The sequence below is a fragment of the Bos taurus genome, chromosome 8 (assembly GCF_002263795.3).
Source record: "Bos taurus isolate L1 Dominette 01449 registration number 42190680 breed Hereford chromosome 8, ARS-UCD2.0, whole genome shotgun sequence".
NCBI classification, from domain to species: domain Eukaryota; kingdom Metazoa; phylum Chordata; class Mammalia; order Artiodactyla; family Bovidae; genus Bos; species Bos taurus.
The window spans coordinates 89,104,993-89,122,158 of record NC_037335.1 but is presented as its reverse complement, the minus strand read 5'-3'; the positions used below and the strand labels follow the sequence as shown (position 1 = coordinate 89,122,158).

General features: G+C 46.4%; 1 protein-coding gene across 6 annotated transcripts in view; it reads right to left on the bottom strand.

Annotated features, from left to right (window-relative positions):
- Positions 1–626: 626 nt before the first annotated feature.
- SHC3 (SHC adaptor protein 3) overlaps positions 627–17,166 on the bottom strand; it is a 191,692-nt gene continuing 175,152 nt past the window's right edge. For all 6 annotated transcript variants that reach the window (XM_059889513.1, XM_059889512.1, XM_059889511.1 and 3 more), the window contains one exon: positions 627–9,085. In XM_059889513.1, the coding sequence (XP_059745496.1) occupies positions 8,957–9,085 (129 nt within the window). In that variant the 3' untranslated portion in view covers positions 627–8,956. The remainder of the gene's footprint in view (positions 9,086–17,166) is intronic.

Genomic DNA, 17,166 nt, shown 5'->3' with positions numbered 1-17,166 from the left:
ACTAAGCTTTCAATGGGGAGAAATTTTAAGAGTCACGGCAGCCAAAGTGCAGCCAAAAGAGATGGGACTATGGGTTCTGCTCCATTTGGTGCAATGGAGGCAACAGGAGAGACTTGATAAACCAGCCCTTTCTCTAGCTTTCTCCATCACAGATGGTAAGTTTTTACCTCTCCACCCTGCATTTTTACACAGAAAGGAGCCAGTGTTTGGCATCACCAGTTGGTAGTGACATTCCTGAAGCAATCTGCCCCCAAAAGGAACTGTGGGTGTACACAGAAATTCATCATTTCTGTGTTACAGAGCACTTGGATTTCAAATGTCTGCCACTGATACATGCGCAAGCTGCAGAGTGTGGTACCATTATGTAATAAAGACCACAACCAACTGCCCCCTTTGATACTGCCCAAGGCCAAGTGGGCAGAAGTTTACCTAAATCCCATCAGGAAGGCTTTTGTCAAACTGCCATTTCCATCCCACACCTTTGGTGTCCCCACCAGGACTCTGCTGTGATTGTATTTTAAGAGGTCTCTTGGGGAATAATTGAGAATATCTGCTTTCTATGGAAAGGCTTCCAACTCTCCTCCTCTCCTTCATGAGGCAATACAAGATCCACCATCCAAATGAGAGACTTTTCACAATATTCTTTATTGCCCACAGACTCACATTGACAGTCAGTTAACATCAGACTATTTAGAGAACAGTTGTTTCTCTCCACCCTTGACCCATGGTTCATCTACACTGGAAAAGAGCCTTTCACAGAAATGCATTATTAACGAGGTGTATGTTATAGAAAACTTGTAGTTAAATTACCAATTCCATGCTTTTAAATGTATCTACGAGTGCAAAACCTCCACACTCAAATGTTTTTAGTATCTAAGTCAAATATCAAAGGGTTTGCTACATAATCAGAAACGCACACACCACTATTCTGAAAATGAAGGCACATTTTCCGATAACCAGTGACAAGGAGTGCAGTCGCGCCTAAGTGGGAGTGACAACCTCTGCTCCTGGGCCATGGTGGTGACACACAGAAATGCCACGTGGCACCTCCAACTGGCTGCCCTAGAAGCTCAGGGACGTGCCTGGCATGGCAGCAGAGCTCACAACAGGAAACCACATCATTTACTGAAGGAGTAAAGTGGAATCACTGAGCATGAGGAGGGAATTTAAGCCAATTCTCTTAACCCATTGTGTTGTCAAATCTCCCAGATGTTGGCCAAATAATTTCAGTTTTATTACCTTTCAAAGAACAGAATTTAGAAAACTTGAAGTTGGTTTTGTGTTTCCACTCCTCAGAGATCTCCAACACCACTTCTTATCCAGTAGCAACATAGAAAGTGATAAATTGGCAATAAACCAGAGATCTTCACAGTAATTCTTTTTTGTTTCACAAAAGTTAATGGAAAATAAACATGAAATTTTCTAATATTTACCAATAGGTATAATTTCCCATCCAAATGCTTTTTTAAAAGTAATAAATATCTCATTGTTACACATTAGATGTACACTGGACGTAGTTCTCTCCTAATCCTTGGATTTAAGCATCAAATTTTAATTCTTATTTAGTTCTGGATACAAAGAAACATTCATGTCCTTAATTTTACAAGATTTACTCTGGAACAAGTTATATTCAAAAGTCAAAGGAACAGAGAACATTCCACTTGCAACCAACATATAATTGTTACAAAAAAGTTTATTCAGTGTTCAAAAATGGATTTGTCTATTGATTTCTGCTTTAATCATCCCTTGATTCCGTGGTTAGAAACTTTGGTTGTGGTAAAAACGTCCCAGATGAGTGTGAATTCATGACTTCAGTCACCCAGGGCCACAGCATGTGTCCCCACATGTGTGTGTTTCTGCCTACAGCATTTCAAGGTGAAACAACAAAATAGAAACTGGAAATTGGATGGAATTTCATTTCTCATGCTTTCTTCAATGAGAATGCCTCTTCCATACCTTAGCCCTCAGGAGGGAGCCCCGTGTGTTTGGGCCTAAGGGGGTCATTATTCTGGTCATCTGTGGTTGTGAGAAGGAGGCAAGAATGAGGCAGGAGCACCCCAGGGATGCCTCCAACATCCCTCCCAACCCTGACCACTGTTCATGCATGAGGGTGTCTCTGCCTCCTCCTGGGCCATCCACACTGTGTCTGCCTGTTCTAACCTTCTCCATCCTGTCTGCAACCTCCAGAATCCCCAGACCCACCCAGGAGCCCCACCCTCCAGGGTCCTATGAAGTGGGACACACATCAGGCTTGTCGCGGCCCCATACCCTCTGTGTGTGTATTTTCTACTGAATTGTAACTGCGGACAGGCAGAACCTTTGCATGATCATAGAAGCGCAACACAGTGCTTGCCTCACGTGAACGAACGTGAGACAAGGCCAAGAGGAGGCTGGTTAGTGGAGGCAACAAGCAGTGTAGCCGCACCCGGAAGACAACGCTCAGCCCCTAGGCACACCTGCCTGGGCAGCCTCCCCGACACCTGCCCCTGCTTATCTTTACACACTGCTGGATGAACACAGGATGTAGGTCTGGACTTGCTGCCCCCTACCTTTTTTCTTTTTCCTTCTCTGTTCTCCCAGCCTCTCCTTTCCTGTCTCCCCCCACTGGCTTCTCTTCCCGATGTCCCTTTGTCACTTCCCACAGTGGCCCCCTCATGGCACTCTTGTCTTGTTCCTGCAGCATCCAAGACCATCCTCCCAAGACCAGCATCCAGGACCATGTGCAGATGCCAGGACGTATCGGTCCCCAAACTCTCAACATGTGTGTAATTTTCTAATTGTCCATGTTAATTAAAATATCAAAATCCAGGGAGGAGTCCCAAGGTACCAACCTGCATGTGCACACATGTAGACAGAGATGTGTGTCCGTCATAATCAATGTAGGTATATGCATGTGTATATATGTATGTACAGACAGACGGAGACAGACATCTGTCATAATTAGTAGGTATACGTATGTGTGTGTATTTATATATATATATATACACATATGCAGTTGATATTCACAAGTCCTGGTATAAAGTTGCAATTTTTCTGGCTGCTATAAAATATGCCAGTTTTAAAACTGTGCATTTGTTGCTTGCAAACTTATAAATATGTATAAACCCCATTATAAATAAATTGTGTCTGGCAGATGGCATTTTATCTGCCAGTAGTGATTGCATGGAGTTATAAATGCTTATTAATCCTCCACTTTTGAACTCACAGCTTGGACTCTGGGATCTATAACATGAAGTGGCATGAAAACAACCATATGTTAGAGGGGAAAAACAGTCATTGAGACAGGTAAGGGCTAGCAATTCATACCTGATGATGGTTCTGAAAGTCAAGACCGCCTGCCAGCATCAACTGCAATTTACTAAAAATGCAAATTCTCTGGCCCCATCCAGAACTACCGAGTCAGGAACTCTGGGGAGGATCCCCGAAGGCTCTGATGCCTGCCTTTCACCCCAAGTCTGCTTATGAAGGGCTGTCTCTCCACCCAAGGACTCCTCGGTTTGGTGTGTGAAGGACCAGCCAGGACACTGTGGCCAGAAACAGCCTTCCACCAGCTCTGGGCTGTCTGGGTAAATGTCTGGCTCGATCCCTGCCCCGGTGGGTTAGCTCTTAGGTCTGCCCAGCCCTGCCTCTCAGTCCCCAGTGCAATTAGTTATCTACATCTTGGTGATTTGCTTGATCATGCCTTCCTCATCAGCTTCCTTCCCCAACCCTGAGTCTGTATATACTCAGAGCCTTTCTCAGGGTCTGCTTCTGTGGGACCCCAAACTAAACTGGGGCTTCCCAGGTGGCACTAGTGGTAAAGAACCTGCTTGCCAATGAAGGACGTATAAGAGAGGCGGGTTTGACACCTGGATCAGGAAGAGCCCCTGGAGAGGGGCGCGGAAACCCACTCTAATATTCACGCTATGGGCATAACTGAATCACTTTGCCAGACATCGATCACGGACACATCACTGTTAGTCACCTACCTTACTGTTTAGTCGCTAAGTCATGTCTGACTTTGTGTGACCCTATGAACTGTAGCCTACCAGGATCCTCTGTCCGTGGGATTTCCTAGGCAAAAATATTGGGAAATCAACTATGCTCCAATATAAAAAATGAAAATTTGGGGCTTCCCAGGTGGTGCTAGTGGTAAAGAACTTGCCTGCCAATGCAGGAGACATGGGTTCAATTCCTGGGTCAGGAAGATCCCTGGAGAAAGAAATGGCAACCCACTCCAGTATTCTTGCCTGGAGAATCCCATGGACAGAGGGGCCCAGCTACATAGGATCACAAAGGGTCGGACACACAAACTAAACAAAGGAAGAGAAACACTTCCTTGTCTGTAAATGGCTCATGCTTCTATGCATTTGGGGAGGGGGGTGGGGAAGAACATAAAGATACAGTCAAGGAGGGAAGTACTACTTGCCATTTTCCACCAGGGGCTGAACTTTACGTAGAAACCCTGAAGGACCCTGATAAGTCCTGCATTCTGTCCTAGATTCAGCCACTGACTGTCACCACCTTCTAGGAAATCAATCAGCTCTAATATCCCCACTGAAAAAGGGATCCTTCCAGCTGTGCTATCTGAAGACGCTCCCTCGTTTGCTGTCCTCTGAGAAGCAGGGACAGTTCCAGGTTTATGACATGTGCCAGTAAAGTCATTTTTCCACTTCTCTTTATTAAAACCAACTTGAAGTTTTACTACAGAACCCAAGAGTGTTTTTCTGAAACCCAAGGTCAAGATTTGTCTGTGTCCTGCAGTTCCCAGGTGGCACTAGTGGTAAAGAACCCGCCCACCTGCCAATGCAGGAGACATAAAAGACGTGGGTTCCACACCTGAGTTGGGAAGATTCCATGGAGGAGGGCATGGCAACCCACTCCAGTATTCTTGCCTGGAGAATCCCACAGACAGAGGAGCCCGGCAGGCTATGTCCTTGGGGTCACAAAGAGTAGGACACGACTGAGCGCACACACAAGGTCAAGACTGTCTGTGTCCTATAGTTATCTATTGGTAATCTTTCCAGTCTCCTTCCCATTTTCCACTAGGCTTCCACCTAGTGGTGGAAGATTCTTTAGTGGTAAAGAATCTGCCTGCCAATGCAGAAGACATAAGAAATGCAGGTTCAATCCCTGGGTCAGGAAGATCCCCCAAAGGAGGACATGGCAACCCATTCCAGTATCTGATCCCATGGACAGAGGAACGTGGCAGGCTACAGTCCATGGGGTCCCGCAGAGTCAGACACGACTGAAGCGACTTAGCACGCACGCACACCACCATTCACAGAAAAGTATTTATGGCTGCTGTCCATATGTGCTTGGACAGCAATAGAGCACAGATGCACACTTTGAGAGTGAAACATCCCAGAAAACAACTGTCTTTGGTGCTCACACACAGTCATCAACCCCCACACCCTCTTAAGGTCAGGTACTGCCCTGTGGTGCAGGCGGCGGGGCGGGGCTCAGAGAAACCCAGCAGCCAGCGCAAGGCCACGTGGTTCTGCATGCAGGAGCTGAGGTGGGTTGCCATGGGAGCCTGGGATCCTGTGACTGGCCTCCACGGGGTGACCGCTTCAGGGAATTGAGGACCAGGACGTTCGTTCCGTTATGTAAGCATTACTTACATAATGCTTCAGTGCTACCTGAAAGGAGAGCTCCACTACAGGAAGGGGGCACTTGAGGACACAGGGCTGGACATGGAGCCAGGAGTCAACACTGTCCTGGAGCACAGGGCTCTTTGTGGGGAATGGGGCCTCACCAAGTGCTGCTCCATCCACCCTCCCTGCCTGAAACTAGGCCTCTCCCTTCACACACGGACCCCCCAGGGAATTCTCCCCCTGCTTCTACTGTGAGCCTTTCAGAGTATCCGTAAGAGTCAGGCCTCAAAGCTGGCTGAAACCAGTGACCAGCAGCCCCACAGGAAGCCCTGCAGACTCTCAGTAGCTGGGAATCGCTAGAAGGCACAGCTAATTCCCACAAGATGATGGGGGACGGAGGAGCCGTCTCCAGGGCCACTTAGCAAAAGGGTCCATTTTGGACTCGCCAGGTCCTCCCAGCAGACACAAGGGCCTGGGTAAAGTGGCAGGGGTCCCACGAGAGGGGCAGCAGGTCCTAGTACGCTCCGGGGGCCCAGGTGGCCCTCACAGTGCGTAGGGACCACGCCCTGGGAGTCGGAGGCCCTGGAGCGCATGGTCGCGTGGGCGGGAGTTTGCTTCGGAAACCGGAGCTTCCAGCGCAGCGGAGCTCAGGAATCGCCTAGAGGAGCGGGAAACAGCTCGCTGCCGCCGACCGCGTGGACTTGAGCAAGTGGGCACCACCTGAGCCTCAGTTTCGCCATCCGTGTGTGAGGCTCCGTGATACCCGGCACATGGCGCTTGAAGGAAGAGATGAGATGGCCTGGTGAGCTCTTACATGCTTTACAAACGGGAGAAAACAAAGACTAGAAAATCACTGCCATTTGCTGTGTCTCAAATCCTCTCCAGTGGCTACAAGAGTGCCGGTTTGTCCCACTGCCCCATGGGAGGCAAGGTATAATCTGAACTTAAAAATACATATTTTAAGTAACACTGAAATGATATTTGATCCCCCCATACTTTCAATTTTCTAAATTGATTCTCATGCAAAAAAAAAAAAAAAAAAAAAACCATATATTGCTTATCACCACTGAGATAAAGACTAACTTCAGAGCAGAGAGCTACTAAAACTGATTAGCATTTCTTGCACACCGGAGAGAAAAGAAGACACAGATCAAGTGTTCAGGGGCTCTCAGGTCTTCGCTCTTGTTTCCTTCTCTATTCTGCCCTAAACATTAATGTTTTGGCCTTATGCAGCAGAGAGTGCAAGACTGTTGAAAGAAGTCATTTGATCCATGAATATGTGTGTACACTCACATACAGAGAAGGATCATGCCTCCACACAGAGGTCAGACCTTTATGGACATCTCCAGGATGCAGATATACATAAAGAATGCAGGGCAATTCTCACAGCCACCCCAAATCTACATTGTCACAGGGGAGAGGCCCAACCCAGCTACTCAGCCCATCCCCATTCAGCCCCTACTGCCTCTGGATGAGCTGGAACAGGTACACCTGAAATCAGAACCAGTCCAGGAGGAGGCAGGGGTGGGGAGGGGGGTGGTTCTAGATTAGTGTCAGACTCCCCACAGAGTTCCCATTCACGGCAGAACATTCTAGAAGATTAAAACAACTGTCAGCTTGGATTCACGGGGTAAAATTCCACAGAATGCTAATATGAAGCTTTGGACCTTCCCCAACCCATCCTCAACTGTCAGCTCTACCCCCTTCTCCCATCCTGGCCAAGCACACCCCCTCAAAGTAGAAATAGGGTTCACACACTGAGCATTAGAACTTTGTGGAATTAGTGCTCGTCAGTGTTTTCAAAAATCTACTTTTTGCTCCTCATTCTGGAAGCATCAAATTTATTACTATTAAAGGCTAAGTGTGTGTGGAGGGTCTTTCTGTTGCACTGATGAAGGGGGGCTGCCCAAGAGGGGATTTCAACTGGGCAAGAGCCAATGTTGTGGCACTAGTGGGAAGGTGCCGGTGAATGAATGAATCTTTCTACCTTTCAAAAGTCAACACCTGTTAAATCCCATGGAAATCTCAAGCCAGACATTTAAAAACATTGTCAATTTCCTAAAACCAGAAGACCCAGTAGGAGATCAGAGCGTTTGATCCTGAAGGAAGGAGCTGGGACAAAGTGCTGCCTGGGGCAGGTACCCTCTTCATGGAGCAGTTGGGAAACCTATTGTGGAAACAAACCAGACACTAGATCCACCCATCTCTCCAGAAGCAGGACTTCAAACTGATTCCCAAAGCTCCTGAGCCTGGTCCCTAGGTTTGCTGCTGCTGCTGCTGCTAAGTCGCTTCAGTCGTGTCCGACTCTGTGCGACCCCATAGACGGCAGCCAACCAGGCTCCCCCGTCCCTGGGATTCTCCAGGCAAGAACACTGGAGTGGGTTGGTCCCTAGGTTTAGGCAAACCTTAATCATCCATGACCGAAGGAACGTCTCTGAGCACACGTGTTTTCACCCAAATTCTGCACAGGTTGAACGCATGCTTCCTCCTCTACTGAATATAAAGGGGACAGGATTTCACTAGCAGGTATGGCCGCAGCCCATTGGCTGAGGGGATGTACACATCCCCAGCTACCCAATATCCCTGCACACACCCTCGTTTTGCCATTATACTGATAAAAACAAAGGAAGCATTTACCTGTGAAGATCTTGATCCATGAGGCTTATTTTGTGCCCTGTTTGGCAGTGAAGTGAAACCCCAAGAACCCCTGGACAACCAGGGTCATGGGAGAAGCATGCCTGTGCTCAGTACTACCTGAAACAGCTGGAGTGACGTCTGCTTTTAGCACAGCACCCCAAACTCTGGTGCTGGAAACCCCATGGGTGTGGTGCAGGCAGCCCGGGAGGCGTCACCAATGAGAAGGGACGGCCCTAAGGACCAGCACTTCATGGTGCTTTGCATGCAGAGCACGGGCTGCATCTTGTCTTACTCTGTTACATCCCAAGTATTTAGTACTGACCCTCCTGCTGCTTCTATTCCCTGTATTGTGCTTAATAGGTAACACTTTCCCAGTGGAATTTCCCAGTGGAATGGGTCAGCTGAATTAACATTTTGCCTGGACAACTACAGTCAAACTTAGTTTTCATTAAAAACATACAGCACAGAACATTAGTCTTACATCTTTCTTAGTCTTAAAAAATATAAATATAGAGGGATAATTTGTACAGGATGTATAGGTATGTACACCTTTAATATGCTAATGAGAATTCTGAACAAGTTTATGAAACTTGCATCTTAGGGAAGCCTTCCTCCTGGGGCTTCTGAACAAAGCTCTGAGCCAATGGACAGCGGCTCACGTTCCCGGGCCCCGATACCCATCTACTGGGAAGAACCAAGCCCTCCTGACCACAGGTGCAGTGTCGGACAGGGCAGCTGACGGGTCACGGGTTCCTCTCCACCGGCTGCTGCAGGCAGAGCTCGCTCCCGGCGGAGACGATGGGCAGGCTGTTTTCCAGGTGGTGGTTGATGAGGTGGCTGATACTGTCAAAGATCCTGTCCTTTGTCCGGATCTGGGAGGGATGCACAAGGAAGGTTAGCACCACCCGCAGTCAGAGGACAGAGAACATCGCTCCCCACCGGCAGTCGAAACTGGAAGGGCAGGCTCCTTAGGCACCCAGGATCACCCTTCCAGAGATGGTGTCTGCCAAGCCCCTGGCCACTGTCACTGGCCAGTCAATTTAGTCAGCTCATTTGTCCACCCCTCTGGGACTGAACCATGCCCTCCCCTGCCTTTAGCAACCAGGGACTGGTGAGCTCGCTCACCTGGTGCCAGCCTCCTCTCTCCTGCTCCCCTCCTGCCCTCCTGGGACCCAGAAACCTCTGTCCCACACCACCCAGCAGTGTCTACAGGCTCCAGAGCCCCTGCGACCTTTGGGCCTTTGGACAGTGGTCCCTTGCCCAGACTGTGCTTCTTCCACCTGGAAACCCAACTCAGCCTCCAGCTCAGCACTCTCGGGTTCCTTCCTTCCATACCAACTCTCCCCAGGCCACCCACCAGCATCCTGCCTGCCTGCCAGGAAGGAGTCCACAGCTGTGAGGAGTGGCTCCAAGTTTCCACTGGAGGGTGACTCTAGCTGCAATAGAGGGGCAGTGCTGCAGTTCCTGGTCACTCAGTTCTGGAGCCAGGTATGGTGCCTGTCCATGAACTCCTCCTGAACAGATGAGGGCCTGAGATGGGGTGAGGGTCCCAGGAGGAACTCTGTCTCTTTGCTCTGCTCACTGGGCCTGTGCTCTGGTCCCTGGAGGCCACCAGTCCCACCCACCACCCTGAGTCAGTACACTCATAGGAGAGACCACACTTGAAAGAGGCAGTATGAAGTCTGGCCAGGAGCAGTCTCTCTTGTTTTGGATGCAGCCCTGGGGCCCTGCTCCTTTGAGAGGGAGGGGAGGTGGGGCAGGGAGTAGGCACCTCACTACATCCACAGATGCTCCAAGCCCGTAGTTGGCCCTCACAATGTATCTGGGATGCCTGGGTACTCCACTCTCTTTCCAGCCTCATTGCTCAGAACTTATCCCTCCCAGAGCAACCAGATATCTCCCATTCCTACCTTGGGGACCTGAAGATGCATCCATTCTCCTTAATTGTCTCAATATTCTTTCCCCAAGTTCCTTTTTATTTTATTATATTGGAGTAAAATATATTCCAATATAAATAGTTGTAGTATCAATACAAATAGTTGATTTAAAGTATTGTGTTAGTTTCTGCTGTACAGCAAAGTGTGTCAGTTATACACACACATGCATGCATTGTGTGCTAAGTCACTTCAGTTGTGTTGGATGCTTTGCAAACCTATAGACTGTAGTCCTGTCTAACTCAATGAAACTATGAGCCATGCTATGTAGGGCCACCCAAAACGGACAGGTCATGGTGGAGAGTTCTGACAAAATGTGTTCCACTGGAAAAAGGAATGGCAAACCACTTCAGTATTCTTGCCTTGAGGACCCCATGAACAGTATGAAAAGGCAAAAAGATAGGACACTGAAAGATGAACTTCCCAGGTCGGTAGGTGCCCTATTAATATGCTACTGGAGATCAGTGGAGAAATAACTCCAGAAAGAATGAAGAGACAGAGCCAAAGCAAAAACAATACCCAGTTGTGGATGTGACTGGTGATGGAAGTAAAGTCTGATACTATAAAGAGCAATATTGCACAGGAACCTGGAATGTTAGGTCCATGAATCAAGGCAAATTAGAAGTTGTCAAACAGGAGATGGCAAGAGTGAACATCAACATTTTAGGAATCAGCAAATTAAAATGGACTGGAATGGGTGAATTTAACTTAGATGACCATTATATCTACTATTGTGGGCAAGAATCCCTTAGAAGAAATGGAATAGCCATCATAGTCAACAAAAGAGTCCGAGATGCAGTTCAGTTCAGTCACTCTGTCATGTCTGACTCTTTGTGACCCCATGAACTGCAGCACACCAGGCCTCCCTGTCCATCATCAACTCCCAGAGTCCACTCAAACCCATGTCCATGGAGTCGGTGATGCCATCCAACCATCTCATCCTCTGTCATCCCCTTCTCCTCCTGCCCTCAATCTTGCCCAGCATCAGGGTCTTCTCAAATGAGTCAGCTCTTCGCATCCGGTGCCCAAAGTATTGGAGTTTCAGCCTCAGCATCAGTCCTTCCAATGAACACCCAGGACTGATCTCCTTTAGGATGGACTGGTTGGATCTCTTTGTAGTCCAAGGGACTCTCAAGAGTCTTCTCCAACATCACAGTTCAAAAGAATCAATTCTTCAGCGCTCAGCATTCTTTATAGTCCAACTCTCACATCCATACATAACCACTAGAAAAACCATAGCCTTGACTAGATGGACCTTTGTTGACAAAGTAATGTCTCTGCTTTTTAATATGCTGTCTAGGTTAGTCATGACTTTCCTTCCAAGGAGTAAGCGTCTTTTAATTTCATGGCTGCAATCACCATCTGCAGTGATTTTGGAGCCCAGAAAAATTAAGTCAGCCACTGTATCCACTGTTTCCCCATCTACTTGCCACGAAGTGATGGGATTGGATGCCATGGTCTTAGTTTTCTGAATGTTGAGCTTTAAGCCAACGTTTTCACTCTCCTCTTTCACTTTCATCAAGAGGCTCTTTAGTTCTTCTTCACTTGCTGCCATAAGGGTGGTGTCATCTGCATATCTGAGGTTATTGATATTTCTCCCAGCAATCTTGATTCCAGCTTGTGCTTCCTCCAGTGTAGTGTTTCTCATGATGTACTCTGCATGTAAATTAAATAAGCAGGGTGACAATATACAGCCTTGACGTACTCCTTTTCCTATTTGGAACCAGTCTGTTGTTCCATGTCCTTGGCTGCAATATCAAAAATGACAGAATAATTTCTGTTCCTTTCCAGAAATACTGTGATATTGAAAGGCAAGCCATTCAATATCACCGTAATCCAAGTCTATGCCCCAACCAGTAACACTGAAGAAGCTGAAGTTGAACGGTTCTGTGAAGACCTACAAGACCTTCTAGAAATAACACCCCAAAAAAAAGATGTCCTTTTCATTATAGGGGACTGGAATGCAAAAGTAGGAAGTCAAGAAATACCTGGAGTAACAGGCAAATTTGGCCTTGGAATGAAGCAGGGCAAAGGCTAAGAGAGTTTTGCCAAGAGAACACACTGGTCATAGCAAACACCCTCTTCCAACAACACAAGAGAAGACTCCTCACATGTACACCACCAGATGGTCAATACCAAAATCAGACTGATTATATTCTTTGCAGCCAAAGATGGAGAAGCTTTATACAGTCAGCAAACACAAGACCAGGAGCTGGCTGTGGCTCAGATCATGAACACCTTATGGCAAAATTCAGACTTAAATTGAAGAAAGTAGGGAAAACCACTGCACCATTCAGGTTTGACCTACCTAAATCAAATCCCTTACAATTATACAGTGGAAGCGAGAAATAGATTCAAGGGACTAGATCTGACAGACAGAGTGCCTGAAGAACTATGGACAGAGGTTCATGACATTGTACAGGAGGCAGGGATCAAGACCATCTCCAAGAAAAAGAAATGCAAAAAGGCAAAATGGTTGTCTGGGGAGGCCTTGCAAATATCTGTGAAAAGAAGAGAAGTTAAAGGCAAAGGAGAAAAGGAAAGATATACCTATTTGAATGCAGAGTTCCAAAGAATAGCGAGGAGAGATAAAAAAGCCTTCCTCAGTGATCAGTGCAAAGAAATAGAGGAAAATAATAGAATGGGAAAGACTAGAGATCTCTTCAAGAAAATTAAAGATACCAAGGGAACATTTCATGCAAATATGGGCACAATTAAGGACAGAAATGGTATGCACCTAACAGAAGCAGAAGATATTAAGAAGAAGTTGCAAGAATACACAGAAGGACTGTACAAAACAGATCTTCCTGACCCAGCTAATCATGATGGTATGATAACTTACCTAGAGTCAGACATCCTGGAATGCGAAGTCAAGTGGGCCTTAGGAAGCATCACTACAAACAAAGCTAGTGGAGGTGATGGAATTCCAGTTGAGCTATTTCAAATCCTAAAAGATGATTCGGTGAAAGCACTGCACTCAATATGCCAGCAAATTTGGAAAACTCAGCAGTGGCCACAGGACTGGAAAAGGTCAGTTTTCATTCCAATCCCAAAGAAAGGCAATGCTAAAGAGTGTTCAAACTACTGCACAATTGCACTCATCTCATGCTAGCGAAGTTATGCTGAAAATTCTCCAAGCCAGGCTTCAACAGTACATGTTGAACTTCCAGATGTTCAAGCTGGATTTAGAAAAGGCAGAGGAAACAGAGATCAAATTGCCAACATCTATTGGATCATCGGAAAAGCAAGAGAGTTCCAGAAAGACATCTACTTCTGCTTTATTGACTATGCCAAAGCCTTTGACTGTGTGGATCACAACAAACTGTGGTAAATTCTTCAAGAGATGGAAATGCCAGACCACCTGACCTGCCTCCTGAGAAATCTGTATGCAGGTCAGGAAGCAACAGTTGGAACTGGACATGGAACAACAGAATGGTTCCAAATCGGGAAAGGAGTATGTCAAGGCAAGTATATTGTCACTCTGCTTATTTAACTTATGCAGGGTATATCATGAGAAATGCTGGACTGGATGAAGCTCAAGCTGGAATCAAGATTGCTGGGAGAAATATCAGTAACCTCAGATATGCAGATGATACCACCTTTATGGCAGAAAGTGAAGAACTAAAGAGCCTCTTGATGAAAGTGAAAGAGGAGAGTGAAAAAGTTGGCTTAAAACTCAACATTCAGAAAACTAAGATCATGGCATCTGGTCCCATCACTTCATGGCAAATAGATGGGGAACAGGGGAAACAGTGGAAACATTGACAGACTTTATTTTGGTGGGCTCCAAAATCACTGCAGATGGTGACTTCAGCCATAAAATTAAAGCCGCTTGCTTATTGGAGGAAAAGTTATGGCCAATCTAGACAGCATATGAAAAAACAGAGACATTACTTTGCCAACAAAGGTCCATCTAGTCAAAGCTATGGTTTTTTTTAGTAGTCATGTATGGATGTGAGAGTTGGATTATAAAGAAAGCTGAGCATTAAAGAATTGATGTTTTTGAACTGAGGTCTTGGAGGAGACTCTTGAGAGTCCCTCAGGTGCAAGAAGATCAAACCAGTCCATCAGGAAATCAGTCCTGAATATTCATTGAAAGGACTGATGGTGAAGCTGAAACTTCAATACTTTGGCCACCTGATATGAAACACTGACTCATTTGAAAAGACCCTGATGCTGGGAAAGATTGAAGGCAGGAGGAGAAGAGGAAGACAGAGGATGAGATGGTTGGATGGCATCACCGACTCAATGGACATGAGTTTGAGTAAACTCTGGGAGTTGATGATGGACAGGGAGGCCTGGCGTGCTGCAGTCCAGGAGGTCACAAAGAGTCAGACACAACTGAGTGACTGAACTGAACTGGACTGTAGTCTTCCAGGCTCCTCTGTCCATGGAGGCAAGAATACTAGAGGCAAGTACCAGAATATTCCAGGCAAGAATTCCAGGGGTGGGTTGTCATGCCCTCTTCCAGGGAATCTCCCCTATCCAAAGATCAAACCTGTGTCTCTTATATCTCCTGCATTAGCAGGCGGGTTCTTTACCACTAGTGCCATGTAGAATCCCATACATATACGTGTGTGTGTGTGTGTGTGTGTTGTTAGTCGCTCAGTCATATCCAACTCTTTGTGACCCCGTGGACTGTAGCCCGCCAGGCTACTCTGTCCATGGGATTGTCCAGACAAGGATACTGAAGTGGGTTGCCATTTCCTTGTCCAATATTACATATATCCACTCTTTTTTAGATGGTTTTCCTGTATAGGCCATTACAGCACAGAGTTCCCTGTGCTATACACTATGTTTTTTTTTTAAATTTTATTTTATTTATAAACTTTACAATATTGTATTGGTTTTGCCATATATCGAAATGAATCTGCCACAGGTATACATGTGTTCCCCATCCTGAACCGTCCTCCCTCCTCCCTCCCCATACCATCCCTCTGGGTCGTCCCATTGCACCGGCCCCAAGCATCCAGTATCGTGCATCGAACCTGGACTGGCGACTCATTTCATATATGATATACACTATGTTCTTATTCATTATCTATTTTATATATAGTAGTGTGTATATGTCAACCTCACCCTCCCAATTTATCCCTTCCCACTTTCTTCCCTGGTAACCATAAGTTGGTTTTCTACATCTGTGACTCTATTTCTGTTTTGTAAATAAGTTCATTTGAACCATTTTTTTATAAGCACATGTAAGTGATATCATATGATATTTTTCTTTCTTTGTCTGATACTTCACTCAGTGTGACAATCTCTAGGTCCATTCATCTTTCCCCAAGTTCTTAGTCTCACTCCCCTGCCATAATGTGGTCACTCTTATCCCTCCCCTTCCATCAACCCCAAAGACATGGGATGTCTTTCGGTCCTGTATCTCTGGGCCTTTAGTCCCATATCCCACTCTTCCACTAACTCTATGCTCCAGATGTGGATATCAGAAGCCATCTGCTTCGGGTTTTAAACTTTTTTAAATGAGGATGTTTTCCTCTCCTGGGATCCAAGTCTGCTATGAGGCCCCTCTCCACCCACCTCTGTAAGTATTGAAGGGGAAGAAACTTCCCAGTCAGGTCCCCTGACTCTTGGGCATTAAGCCTCAGTAAGGATGTAATCTGATGGGCACATTCAGGAAAAAAAACAAAAAACAAAAAAACACCTTATGCAAGACTTTCTGGCATCTTTGCATCAAGGTTGTTTAATCCTCCTGGAGCTCCGTGGAATTCCCCATCCAGAAAGACCCCTGAGTGCCATAGCAGACCCCTTTTAGGAGGATGAAGGCATCCAGGAAGTCAGCTTGAGCCTAGTACTGTCAGGGTGTTGCCTTTACATTGATTCCTTATTCCCACTTCTTAAGGATTAATATGGAGAAGACAATGGCACCCCACTCCAGTACTCTTGCTTGGAAAATCCCATGGGCTGAGGAGCCTGGTAGGCTGTAGTCCATGGGGTCGCTAAGAGTCGGATACGACTGAGCAACTTCCCTTTCACTTTTCACTTTCATGCATTGGAGAAGGAAATGGCAACCCACTCCAGCGTTCTTGCCTGGAGAATCCCAGGGATGGCGGAGCCTGGTGGGCTGCCATCTATGGGGTCACACAGAGTCGGACACGACTGAAGCGACTTAGCAGCAGTAGCAGCAGCAAGGATTAACATTCATTTCTGTTCTACGGCAATAGGGCAGATGCAGGATTTATGATGGGGAGGTGTCTGGGACAATGGTCTGAACCTAGACTCACGTTGGCATCACCTGAGTTGCTTTCCAGAATTCCATGCCCAGGCCAGCTCCACCAGGAGCTTGGGGTGAGGCCTGGCCACTGGCATGTTTCATATTCCCTCCATGACTGCAGCATTCTGCCCAAGCTGAGGACCACTTGTCAATGTTTTTGTAGTGCATAGGATGGCCAGTATAAACAGGCACACATGGAAACAAAGGCACACAGAAGGAGTAAGAAATATAAAGAAATAGTTCACTTCACTTCCATAAATACATGCTGCAAGCCCATCTGGATTCTGCCCAGAGAACTTGCAGCCCACAGAGCTATCTGTGGGGCTGACCTGCCATGTGTTGGAAATGTCAAAGGCTGATTTTAAAAGCCCAGCAACCCAGATAAACTTAGGACAAACTCCTCCAGATGCATAAAGGACTTTGCTACAAAAATGACACAAGGAATGTTAACCCTAGAAAACTATGTGCGGCAGAGGATGAGACAGTTGGATGGCATCACCATGAGCATGAGTTTGAGCAAACTCCAGGAGATAATGAAGGACAGGGAAGCCTGGCATGCTGCAGTTCATGGGGTGGCAAAGAGTTGGACATGACTTAGTGACTGAACAAGGAGGATAGACTAAAATATGCATGTATTATAAAAGAAGAAAGATCTGAAGTCAATCATGTAAACTTCCACCATAGGAAACTAGAAAAGCAACAGAAATTTAAGTTCAAAGTAAGAGAGAGAAATAATAAAAATTAGAGCAGAAATCAATGAAATTGAAATAGGAAATCAGTATAGAAAATCAAT